Genomic DNA, 14027 nt, shown 5'->3' with positions numbered 1-14027 from the left:
AGATGATGCACACTTTGCCTCTTACCGACACATCAACAGCAGGTGTTTCGGTAGCGTAGGATAGACCAGCAACATACACACATAACACCCCCCCCCCCCACCAACCACACACACATCCTGTTTTCTAAGAAAACCACACGTTCATTTCATGGTCATTGCGTAATACGGTTGTAGTAGGCATGGATAAAGAAATATAGCCATTCCAATACCGGGAAAATGTGGACAAGAAAACAACAAAGGAGACCAGACTCACCAGTCAATCAAATAAATATCAGGAGTCAAGCTGTTTTTCTTGAAATGTGCAAAGAGCTTTGGTAGGTTTTCTTCAAAGAACACTTCAAACGCTGAAAAGTACGTCAACATCTGAGGAGAGGACAGAATACGATCACGTTGAGTAAAACACATGCGCGCGCACACGCACACTCAATTTAGAATTGATAGCAGTTCTGGCTTAACCGTGCAGTACTTAGCAATATGGTAGAGGGCTATGCCAAACGGTGAGGACGCAAAGCCCATGATCATTGGCCAAAGGGTGGCGCTATAGCACTCAATTGAAAATTATTGTGCTACAAAACTATTGTGGGATTGTACTGTGTAGCATCTTTAGGAGTATCAACAGTATGTGTCAACAGTGATTTGTGATAATTGTCTTGATGCTGTCCTTTTTCTTCTTCAATGTACCTCCATGTCTTTATTCTAATCAGACTTCGGAATAACACAGATTAAAAGGGAAGCAATAGATGACTAGAGAGGAGATTCTTTTGGTGAATTATTTCCATATACTGTACATTTAGAAGAGAGAATATCTTCTGTTGCCTGAGACACATCTTTGTCTTATGTATGTAACTATGTATGAATGTACTGTATTTTCTGCAGGGCTCTGAGTTAGCCCATTTTGGGCGGGAACCCCTTTTGGTGTTTTAAACATTATGTTATAATAAGCTCGTAGCGCACCACCGAGTGGCGCGCTACGAGCTGCTACTTTTGAAAAATCATGAAAATATTTATTTCAGGTCAGGCCTAAATGGGTTAGAGTACGGTATGTACTGTACATACTATATGTGTCTGTTCAGTCTATGCGGCATGCGCACGTGTGTGTGTGTGTGTGTGTGTGTGTGCGTGCACTAACAAGGCTATGGTCCACTCTGAAGAAGGCCATCTGACAGGGCTTGTTGAGCAGGTTGGCGAACGCGATAAAGGCATCGGCTGTGTCCAGGTTCAGTATGAGCACTGCAGCAATGAATGACATGCCCTGCACCTACACACACACACACACACACACACACACACACACACACACACACACACACACACACACACACACACACACACACACACACACACACACACACACACACACACACACACACACACACACACACACACACACACACACACACACACACAAATACAGTTCAGTGGCATGAAAACATAGTACAATGATTGGCATTCGTCATTTAACTCAAATTCAGTAACACCAAAAATGAAAAATAATGTTTTCATTATTAATATCATTATTTTTTGTACTACTGTACCAAATTTGTAGACCAAAAATCACACTGCCTGCCAGCGATCACTCTTTACAGTGCACTGGTATGGATTCATGATTCTAAACTAATATTAAAGATACGGCTTCAGATAACAGATAATAAGTTTTGTCAAGCTTTGTGTTTATCGTTACAGGAAAAGTGCAAAAGGAAACGCAAAAAAAAACCCCATGCACAGAAACGTGAATGTATACGTCTGGTGTTTAACTGAAAAAACCCCCCATGCACAGAAACGTGAATGTATACGCCTGGTGTTTAACTGTGTGTGTGATCACCGTTTGGTGGTCAGTACAGGAAGCTTGAACACGTCTCTACACTGACAGCATGTGGCTGTGCTGCAATGCAGACTGCAGCATTTAAAAACAACACCAGCGCTTCTTTGTTCTCTCTCACACGCACGCGCGCACACACACACACACACACACACACACACACACACACACACACACACACACACACACACACACACCAATTACACATGACCGCTTTCAAGGTGTGAACTCACATTTGTTGCGTCAACCATATCTTACAGAACATCATCAAAACTACTCTACTACTATTTTCGGTCCTAAAGAAATGTGTGTGTGCAGTGTTAATTTATTCACAATATTTTATTTTAATTTAGTCTTAGTCTTTTGAATAACACACCATTTGGTCTTAGTCCTATTTTGTCTTCTGAAAAACCTTAGTCGACTTAGTCCTTAGTCTTAGTCAATTCAATTACTGTATATTCAAAGGAGCTTTATTGGCATGAGAAAACACACGTTTATATTGCCAAAGCAAGTGCCAATATATAATAAAAACAGTTGAAAATGGGGAAAGTATATACAGTTGGAGGGGGTACAATATTTTGTTATATACATGTTATACAGGGTATAACGCTTTCTTTTAAACAAATAGCAGCATTTTTGCAGTCACTCAGAAGGTCGCAGCACTGTTTACATGTGCAGTAGGTCTACTTGGTACAGATAGTAGTCCTTGGGGTGGTTGTATTCCATTAGCTAACCTTCTTTTGTCGCAAGAGTTCACAAATCTTGCTGCTGTGTTTGCACATTGTTGTATTTCTATACAGGTATGGCATTTTCTTTGTGGTCAAAGTGTCAAACTCGCTTTGGGTGTGTGTAATCTGTAGGAAGTACTGTATGTGTCTCTGATGTCTTGGTATAGTCACTATAGTGGGCAGGTGGTTAGGAAGTGTAGCTCTGTTTCCACCATATTTTGTGCCCAGTGGGTGCATTATAGTCTGTTAGTCACCAACATTAACACTGTGTGTGGGAGGGGATTGTGGTTGGTTGGTACCGTATACATCCACCAACCTGCTGCAGTTTACAACCATAAAGTAATAAGGACATTGAAGGAATTAAATACGTTTGAAGTGTATTCTTTGGTGCCATACTAACTTTTATGAAATGTGTTTTGTGAGGTCACAATGACCGTGATCATTTCATGCTGTAGTATTAAAACATTTGTGTGAAATCTTGTCATAATTTGCATAATGATTCTTTAGAGTTATGGCCAAAAACAGTTAAGGCCTGTTCATATACTCCAGTTTTAGGTGATAAGGTGACCACCGTTTCGGTGGTTAGTAAAAAAAACCAGTATGAATAGGCCTTAAGACTTTTGAAGGAAGCTGCCATTTCCGTTCACAAAAATATATTTTAAAATATCTTTAGAGCTTATGTTTTCATTTCAATTTCTGCTAAGCAGCAAGCTATACTATTATAATATGCTTAAAAATAAAAATAAAAATAATTGCTGTGTGAGACTCACATAGCCGACATCTGGCCGGTAACAGGTGTACGCTCCCAGGATGCTGTGTAGCACATCATGGTACGGCCCCCCCTGAGGACACACACACACACACACACACACACACACACACACACACACACACACACACACACACACAGTAAATATTTTATTAACAGTTTGCAGAATTACAGTACATTTCAAGCACAAACTAATATACAAAGACTGTTAACTGTGAGTGGACGACCCAATTAAGCATTACACTTTAGCGTTTACAACAGGGTCCACCATGTTCAATTCATCAAAAATGAAGTATCTAGGGTTTATTAACCACTTACACCCCAGCAAAACGTATTGTGGGGACATCCTTCGCTGAAAACAGCCGATCAACAAGCTCACAACGTTTCCCCCCACACAATAACAGAAAACAGAACACACACTACGTGAAACGCTACTGTGACGCGTGCGTTACGTTCCGTGGAGGCTGGAGGTGGGGGAAGTGACCTGCTGGAAGATGCACAGGTGGGGGGACTGACCTGCTGGAAGATGCACAGGTGGGGGGACTGACCTGCTGGAAGATGCACAGGTGGGGGAACGTGCGGGAGATGTCCAGCTTGATGAGCTCCAGACTGGCCTCCCTGTCGGACGAACCTGCGTCTGGACGCACAGCAACAGGAGAAAGGACTTAACCCATTTTGACCTGAGATCAGATTCTAAAAATGTCTTCTACATGCTGACAGTTTTCTGAAAAAGCTATGTTTCTATGTCAGTCGTTCTTCTTCGATTTTTCAAAAATAGCAGAACTACAAGCTCGAGCTTGTAGATCTGCTATTTTTCAATAGCTAAAGCATAACATAATTCTAACACCAAAAGGGGTTCCCGCCCAAAATGACAGCGGTTACCAAACGTTTGAGCTCGAGAGCCACAAGAGAAATGTGATTTTTTCTCCTTCTAATTTATGGAATTTCATTGATTTGTTTCATTCATACAATTCTTTTGAAAAAAATTGAGATTTCTTTCTATTTATGAAAATTGGGATTGTTTTTTGAAAATCTTTTGAGGTGATATTATATAAAACTAAATTAAGGAAACAAGAAACATGGGGATATTTTATTTACTATAGACCCATACAAATGGGCTCGCGACACAGTGACAGTGTGGCTAGCTATAGAGCGCCGAAGTCCTGACGTCACTCGCTCATCCTTTGGTTCTGCCTGGTTCATGGAAGTCATTTCTCTATGGAGAACCCGCGGCACACTGCGACTGGATTACCAGTCGGGTGCCCAGACGGTTACGCCACCGCCTGGGCAGTCAGTTGATTCTTCATATCCATATGAGTGAAGCGGCCCGGGGTGACAGTTATTATATGAGTCGATCTAAAATCCCCCCTATGGGGATTACAATGCAAATAAAAAGTACATGAACCCATGGATTTGTGCCCTCCACCGATATTGACGTCAGACTTCGGTGCTCTATGAGTGACACTTTGTAAAACGGGCTGGAATGAAACAAAAACGTTTACAGCCTCAACTAAAAAGCACTGTAGAATGGTTAAATGTTTGATTGATTGATTGAATATTTTATTAACAGTTAACAGTTGCAAATCGTACATTTGGTTTTATCGCCCATAGGGCTGTATTTTGCGTGTCTTAACTACCAGGTCTTATTCCCTAACTTGAGTAAACTAAAGACCTGGAGGCGTGATCAATGCTCTTTGGCCACTCAGAATAGCCAAATGGCATTGATCACGCCTCCAGGTCTTTAGTTTACTCAAGTTAGGGAATAAGACCTGGTACTTAAGACACGCAAAATACAGCCCATAGTGTTCAACTACACTCAACAGTCAGGGGTTTGTAAATAGAGGAGAGGAGAGGAGAGGAGAGGACAGTTACCGTCGTGTTCAGATCTGTTTGGGGTGGTGGGTGTTGGCATCGCTTTCCACTTCTCCTTGGCCCTGGACAGGCAGATGTTATATAGCTCTGCAGACACACACACACACACACACACACACACACACACACACACACACACACACACACACACACACACACACACACCACGGCAGAGAGAGTATGAGAGAGAGAGAGAGAGAGAGAGAGAGAGAGATATAGAGAGACAAAGAGATAGTGGAAAGAGATTTAACTTGATGACCTGACAAACCATCCCATCTCTAAGAAGCAACTCACAGAATCAGCCCACTGATAAAAAAAATAATACAATCTTGGGTCATGCGTGGGATATTAGTGACTAACCCTGCTTTAATGTATTAATACAAGTTTAAATGGTAGAATAGAGTCAATAGACTATACTATAGTCCTGTATGAAAAAAGGGAATTTATTAACCATGTCAAACTCACTTTGTGTACTGTGGCGGCACCAAGTGGTGGCCAGGGGTAACTGTTTTGATACTTTTGTCTCACAAAACCACTGGAGCTCAGTGGTGCCACAGGCCAGGGTCAGCACGAATGAGACTCCACAAGAGTCGCTCTGCTATCAGAGCTTCAGAACAGTGACAAAGCAAAACCAGCAAAACTATGAACAGGCAGGCAGCGAAAGTGTGTACCGTACCGTGGGTGATGTTGAGCTCATTGCCCACGGCCAGGCTCCAGACCTTGCCTCTGACGCTGGGGGGGACACCCTGCCACCACAACTCTCTCACCCGCCGAGAAGTACACCTAGAGAGAGAGAGAGAGAGAGAGAGAGAGAGAGAGAGAGAGATGGGGGTATGATGGGGGTTCACTTTGAAAACCACTGTCTCGACTGCTACTGTATTTCAGTATGTCAACATTACTTTTCTTGTGACTTACTGTAGTTCTACATTTAGGTATGATAACTGCTCCAATCCGATATTTTTTCCAACAAAAATGTTGTCTCTGGGCAATCGTTAGGAGATCAGTAATGCTACCAGCACACATCTCAAGGCTCACACACCAATGGTGGCAAGCTAGCACCGACCAACTCATTGGAGGCAAAGTAGGGTTCAGTGTCTTGCCCAAGGACACTTCGACATGTGGACAGGAGGAGCCGGGATTCGAACTGCCGTCCCAAGGATTATTGGACGCCTGCTCTACCTCCTGAGCCACAGCCCCCCTAAATAAAACAGACCTCAAGACGGAACAAATTAAACCAAATGGACCCTATAGAGCAGGGGTGGGCAACTTTGTCGATGGAGAGGGCCACTATATTTCCACACTCACTCCAGAAGGCCACATTGCATATTACGTTACTGTAGCAAAAATAGCCGATCTACAAGCTCAAAACGTGTCGCAGTTTTGCCATTATTTGAATTGAAATCCAGTTTTGTTTTGTTTTTGTTTTAAGGATTCCTGAAAAGTTAAAATTTAATTTAATTTCAAATGCCTTTCAAATGCCTCTAATTATAGTTATGTTAACTTTATGAACTAAATACAAATACACTGGACATAAGAAAATAACAATTTAATACTACTCATTAAAAGCCATAAAGCAAATCAATACTATATCAGTATTGTGATATTAACCCGAGGGCTGCATCAAGTGAAGGTGGTGCTCCACATGGTGCTCCAGAGTGTCAGGAATCAATTGGACAGTGTTACTCACACGGCGCTCCAGTTGGGTAGGATCTCCTGGTTCCAGGTCTGGGCGGCCGTTCCAATGCTCTCCTCCAGGCGACATCTGTCCTCCAGCTGCTTCCTCCTCTTCTGCGCATCCTTCATCTCTGCAGGCAGGGGAGGGAGGGACACAAGTGATAAGGAATGAAATACATACCGTACGTACTGTACATGTACATACTAGACTAGGGCACGGCCAATGTCAGAATGTTTAGTCCACCGGATGACAATTTGGGGTTGAAGAAAGGAATGAAGGTGAGATAGTAGGCGGGTCAGAGACTAGCGAGAGAATATACTCCTTTATGCTTTGCCACGGGAAAAGCAAAGTATTCTTTTTTTAAAAGGGGCCAATGTGTCAATCTATCCACTAGATGGTGCTTGTGTTCAACTTGTTAAAACTGTAAACAACCACAACCTTTCCAGGAAAGATTCGTCCATTTAAGTTGACACAGTACAAATATTAAACATTGTACCTTAAAGTGAAAAAGGTGTTGACAACAGTGTATACATGGTATATTTTCAGTGTAATGAGCTAGGAGGAAGGCACGTATCACTAAGAAGAAGGCAAAGAGTGATTTATCTCCAGTCCTTGCACGCCCCCAAAGACACAGAACTCTTCCCAGCATACATACAGTCGTGTCTAAAGCCAGACAGGCAGGGTAGTTTACAGCTGGGGAGTTTACAGGGTAGTTTACAGCTGGGGAGTTTACAGGGTAGTTTACAGCTGGGGAGTTTACAGGGTAGTTTACAGCTGGGGAGGCGGTGGTGGAAACCTTGAACCCAGCTGATCTCTTTGGAGACCAAAATCAGACATGATCAAACGCAGGGATAGAACGGGAATCTGTCCAAAGTGACATATCGTCTCTGTCGGGGATTACTTTTCAGGATTTAAACTCAAAAACAGCTCAAATCTTGCCATATTATGTGCTACTAGTATGATCGACAAATACAAAACAAAAAAGCCCCACCATGATAGTCTGTAGAAACAGAATATTTATTTATTACAGTGATCCAACATCTAAGTGTCAAAAAAAGTCATTTTACTTTCATTGTTGGCTGCCGAAAAACAAAACAAAGGCGAGACCGACCGGCCCAACGACAACATTCCCAAACTCCCCGACAGTCTGAAAATTGAAGCTTAAAAAAAAGAAAATCTGTTCTGAGGCACAAAGGTTCATTTGACAGGATGGTAGTAGAGAAACACACAGAGGGAATGAGCTGTGCTACAGACAGTACGTGTCATGATGAGTCATATAGGGATTCATTCATTCATTCATAGGCCCTTTCTGAAACCAGTCCCTTAACTTGAAGTGCTCTCGGGAGGTTCCCTCGTCAGGAAGTGCCCCTCCAGCTGAATCAAGTTCCCTTGATTAGGGTGCTGGGTATAAAAAACTGTTTTGAAATACACTCGCCCTCACAGGAAACAGACACCCTTCGTTGCCATGGGTACCATCAGGCAATTGTGTTACCTGTTATTTTGTTTGTACAGTTATATTGCATTGCATCGTGTATGTTTGTGTGACATGTGGATCTCATTAATATGGAAAAAGGAAATACAGCGTGACTGTCAAAAATGACATGTCATATACATCCATGGTGTTTATAAATCATTGTTAAAAGTTGTTTTGTTTGTGTGGTTTCATTTATAGTTTTTCACGGTGGGGTAAATAAAGAGCACTTGTGAACATCAGTTGGAGCATTGTCTATTCTGCATCAGATGAAGATTGTTTAGGAGGAGTTTATTTATCAATTAGTTGTGGTGGTACTTACATTTGTAGGTCGCGGTTTCCATGCGGACAGAGAGCAGGGCTGCACAAGGCAATCGAGTCTAGATCGGCACAGACTCGCTCTTGAGGGCTTTATAAGCCACTTCCACTCAAGGCTGCTTGGTTTCGGACACTTAATATGGTACAGCCTCGCGTGAACGCGCATATCGAGGGCCAGTGTGTAGGGCGAGTGGCGAGGAGCTGGTTTCAGAAAGGGGGATAGCCTGCTGTGCAGTGCTGTTGTTGTCCACTCACCTCTCTTCTTGGCCTGAGCCACCATCTCTTCATACTGTTGTCGATGCTTCTGGGCCTCTTCGGCTGGCTTGGCAGGCAGATTACTGCAACACACGCACGCACACACGCACCATTATATATCACGGCTGAGCTTGGCACGCACGCACACAGGCACGCACGCAGGCACGCACACTTGAGGGGAGTCCTTGAGCGACTTTGGGCTTACAGGGTGAATGATTGAAGTCTGTAATAGCTGTTCATACAGTATGCAATACATGCCACTTCTACAGATACGGTTTCCCAAATGTGTTTTTTTAATTACCGTTATAATCAGAAAATCGAGGAGAAGAGCTCATGTGATGATGGTGAGTGGGAGGGGGGGGGGGGGGTCCTTGACATGAAAAAGTTTGAGAACCAGTGGTCTATGTCAGTGGTTCTCAACATTTTCAGGCCAGGACCCCCAAAAGAATCCTTTGTCTGGGGAACGCCCCAGACAAACACTTGAATTATAGGAGTTGATTACATTTAGTTTGACTCTGTTCCACAGATAAATATTGTGAAAATAGCCAATCTACAAGATCACAACGCAACGCGAGGCCTTGTGAGCTTGTAGATCGGCTATTTTCGCCAACTTTTGACTGATATTTTGTATCAATTTTACCAATGTTTCACCAGTTTTTATAGTATAGTTTTTGTTGATTACTTTTGACTTTTGGTTTTAATACCTTTTTAATGCCTTAATTGTCCTTCTGGGGGGACACCCCCCACCCCCCCCCCCCCCCCCAACATCATGTGAATAAACAACCTGTTGGTTGCCATAAAAGGCTGCACAATTTGCAAAAAATCACATAGCACGACAACAGGGTGAGAGACAGAGAGACACCGTCCTACCACAGGCATGGCCCTTTAAGGGCAGAGAGACACCGTCCTACCACAGGCATGGCCCTTTAAGTGAGAGAAACACTACAGAGGAGGGTAATGGAGCCCGTCCTAGGAAGACCTATTAAACTTTCAGCATCTATCTCTCTCTCCCCTCTCTCTCTCTCTCTCTCTCCCTCTCTCTCCCTCTCTCTGCTCCCTCCCTGTGAGCCAAAGAGAAAATACCAAGTGGAAAAACACTGAGCAGAGTCTAATGACCCAGGGGAGGGATGGAGAGAGAGATAGAGAGGGGGGGGGGGGGTGTGTGTGTGTGTGTGTGTGTGTGTGTGTGTGTGTGTGATGTCTAACATCCCAACTACACCTGATGTGTCTTTGATTTGTACATGGACCAGGCATTCCAAGATAAAAAAAATCTAAGTACCAACCATTACTTGGAATTATAACAAACCTGATGTAGATTTGCCATACTGATATTCGGAAGCCTGGGCCATGTACATAAACTGACCATGAGTGGCCTAAGAATAGCTGGCATGACAAAGAGCAAAGCCAAACAACTTGCCAAATACTGTTCTGTTACGGCTGTTACAGGCAGTTTGTTTGTGTGGAGGAGGAGGTGCCATGTGTATCCTTAAGTGAACATGAACTGTCAACCCCGTTATATTTGTTTCCTTGTACAATTCATTGTAATTTGTGGATTCAAATAAAGAACTAAAATGTGCACTCACGCGGGTCTGTCCTCCAGAATCAGAGCGGTGGTCGAGAGGGGCTCAAAGTCCAGGTTCTTCCTCACGGCCTGCAGCCTGGGGGACGGTGGGGGGTTGCCAGGTCCAGCTCTGCCACTCTTGGTTTCATATTCCTGGAGACGACAGCGGGACAGGAAAAAAAGTCTAATCAGTAAAAACTTAAATAAAAACAGGAATTGATGACATGAATTAATTACCAGCTGCTGCCTTATATCCCATGTATTAGAGGTCGGCATAGAGGCAAAAAGTGTGTGGTTGCCTAGAGACGAGGCAGCCAATCAGGACGATAGGTTGTCAGTACAGCCAATGAGAAACATAGGTCTCAACTACAGCAAGTGGGCGTATAAGCACAGCAGAGAGAACATTGACCAGTTGTGCTTACACAGCAGCTGGTAAAAACTAAACACTTGAAAAGAATGATCTACAAAACAAAAATAAGTAAAAAAAGGAATACGATATGCGCATCGCCACAGTTTTTAAGTACGGTGCTGGACCCAACAAATTATCAAATGAAGAAAAGAAATTGAATGTCCGCCAACGATAATATTATGGCTGCTCCCCGTCTTTATGTCAACCCAACAAACAACGTACAGTAGATATATATCTAATAGTGTGCAGACATTCCATGTATTTCTACAAGAGAATAACACAAAATATAACACATGACAAACATTAAGATGCCACAAATCCTAAGCAGACTCATGCTATGGATGCTATGTCTTTCTTTTGTTTAAAAAAACAAAAATCCCTTGGTTTATAGTTTTCTTTTTTACAAAAGCATTCAAATCAGGAGTCGGAGTACTGACAGTATTAAAAGGTTCCTCCAGTAAACCCACAAAAACAACAGTCATACATGAAATACAGGATCAATAAGAAATGAGAATAAAAAGCAGACGGATACAACACAACACAACGAAACATCACTCAAACACAAACAGTACAATAGTCCATAATCCACATGACAGACAGCGCAGCACCCTGGCCCCACAGCAAACCTTCAAATCCAATAAACGTATGTCAAATCGAATAAAATGTCTTAACCCATTTAGGCCTGACGTCAAAATTTAAAAAATGTCTGACAGTCCTGACAGTTTTCTGAAATACCTCAATATTTCATGTCAAGGACCCCAAAAATGATATCTAATTGGCCACCGACCCCCATTTGAATATATGTTGTTCCAGGAACCCCCCAGAAGCAAAGAGTTTAGTTAAAACGTTCGCTGTGAAAAAATATACATTCAAAGATTTGTGCCGCAATTTCACGATAAAAAAAAAAATAGCAGATCTACAAGCTCTGTAGATCTGCTATTTTTCAATAGCTAAAGTATAACATAATGCTTAAAACACCAAAAGGGGTTCCCGCCCAGAATGTTAGCCTCGGGGGAAATATAGAAGGCACTTTAATGGGCGATCAGCCTTGATCGCTGACTAAATGGATTGGTCAAGAGGCCTGCGTACATTTCACCTGACCTCCTTGTGGGGAGAGAGAGACACCCGCCGTGTCCGGAAATGGACTCCAGCCAAGGAGTTCCCCCTAAATGTGATGAGCTATACCGGGGGGGGGTCTATTTATTTATTTATTTGTGACCGCTTCTGACCGAGGCTAAGTCATTGATTTCTTAATTATGTCTTGCAGAAAACAGCGAGTTGAGAAAAAGCAGGCTTGAAAGGTTCACTTCTGTGGACTCTAACATTACACCTATAGCTACATGTTTAAGCATTTAATTCATATTTACATGTCGATTTCAGCTCTGACATTTATTTCAGGCATGCTCTAGTATGCTCACCGTGCCATCGCAACTCAGACAGCAGCGCTAGTTATTAGTTATGAGTCATGACGTTTGAGTTGAGTTTGATGCTAGATGTGCGAGCTCGCTTTCAGGTTCAAGTCAGCTGAGCTCTGTTTGGCTTCAAACCGCTGTCAATGAGTCACAACATACTGTAATATCCACACACACACACACACACACACACACACACACACACACACACACACACACACACACACACACACACACACACACAACAATACAATACAATCAGAACATTGGTGGAAAATAGCTACAGCATTTCAGAAAAAGATTGAGGGTTGATGCATGCAGAATCCCATCTGGGGAAATTGCCACTGGGAGAAATAGATGACTAGTTGACTATACAGAGCCAATTCAGAAGCCCAAACTTGTTTGAATTCTAAACGGATGCAGATTCATACAAAAGGATGCTTTCCATTGAGGTCTTGTGTATTCAATTAATCGAGACATTTAAAGAAAAACAATAATAACAAGACCTGAAAGCCAAATGGTTTGGACGCATACTTTGTGGACGCAAAATGCCTTGAGTGTATTCCCGGCTGACTGGAATATTTGTTGTATGTCGTTCCCCAACTATCTTTTATTTATTTATTTGACAGGGACAAAGCTCATTAATCAACATGTCAGTTTTCACCTCAATGTAAATAAGCCAGAGTTAGCCAAAGCTACATTTCATCTGTAGTCCCCAAGCAGGCTCTTAAAAAATGAATGATAAAAGAAAGACAGAGTGTAGTGTGCCAGCACACAACACCATGCGTTGATGCCATGTGTGCATATGTGCAAGCAGCCAACACCATGTCCATACAAAAACACAATACAATACAGTACAATACAGGAACAGATCAACATGGTACAGGGGACAGAACAACTGCAAAGTGAAGTAAAAAATGACACCGGTGATGAATACTAAATAGTGCTGATAGTTACTCATGATTACAGATTTGACAGGTTTTTAGCCACCTTTTCAGGTTGAATTTGAAGGTCAGATAGTTGGAAGTCTCTCTTACTTCTGTAGGGAGACCGTTCCAGTGATGGGAGGCTCTAACAGAGAAGACTGTTTTATCAAACACACTACGTCTGATTGGTAACTCTCTCTGCATTTCTTGTCTCTCTCCACCATCAAATAAAGGCTTAAAAATTCACCCAAAAAAATGTAAAGATAGAAAATTCAACTAATATGGTAGACAATACTGTACAGTACACACACACACACACACACACACACACACACACACACACACACACACACACACACACACACACACACACACACACACACACACACACACACACACACACACACACACACACACACACACACACACACACACACACACACACACACACACACACACACACACACACACACACACACACACACACACACACACACACACACACACACACACACACACACACACACACACACACACACACACACACACACACACACACACACACACACACACACACACACACACACACACACACACACACACCGAGGAGAATGTTCTCACATCCTCGTGAGAAGGTTGCTTTTGGCCTCTTAGCTTTTGTCAGTGTGTATCTAATGAGTGCGAGGGCCGGGGGTCTCTTCTGAGCGGGAACCCCTTTTGGTCTTTCAAGCATTATGTTATGCTTTAGCTATTGAAAAATAGCAGATCTACAAGCTCGTACGACGGCACTTGGTGCCGCGCTATGTAGGTCT

General features: G+C 42.7%; 1 protein-coding gene across 2 annotated transcripts in view; it reads right to left on the bottom strand.

Annotated features, from left to right (window-relative positions):
* tbc1d14 (TBC1 domain family, member 14) overlaps positions 1 to 14027 on the bottom strand; it is a 59441-nt gene that overhangs the window by 6946 nt on the left and 38468 nt on the right. For both annotated transcript variants that reach the window (XM_080792664.1, XM_080792663.1), the window contains exons 6-14: positions 10491 to 10621; positions 8908 to 8990; positions 6876 to 6993; positions 5865 to 5971; positions 5189 to 5275; positions 3865 to 3953; positions 3318 to 3389; positions 1130 to 1258; positions 254 to 363 (exon numbers count right to left, since the gene is read on the bottom strand). In XM_080792664.1, the coding sequence (XP_080648790.1) occupies positions 254 to 363; positions 1130 to 1258; positions 3318 to 3389; positions 3865 to 3953; positions 5189 to 5275; positions 5865 to 5971; positions 6876 to 6993; positions 8908 to 8990; positions 10491 to 10621 (926 nt within the window). The remainder of the gene's footprint in view (positions 1 to 253; positions 364 to 1129; positions 1259 to 3317; positions 3390 to 3864; positions 3954 to 5188; positions 5276 to 5864; positions 5972 to 6875; positions 6994 to 8907; positions 8991 to 10490; positions 10622 to 14027) is intronic.

Source organism: Protomyctophum bolini, assembly GCF_963924005.1.
Source record: "Protomyctophum bolini genome assembly, chromosome: 20".
Taxonomy (NCBI): domain Eukaryota; kingdom Metazoa; phylum Chordata; class Actinopteri; order Myctophiformes; family Myctophidae; genus Protomyctophum; species Protomyctophum bolini.
Note: the sequence above shows the minus strand (reverse complement) of the source record. Positions and strands in the feature narration are given on the sequence as shown.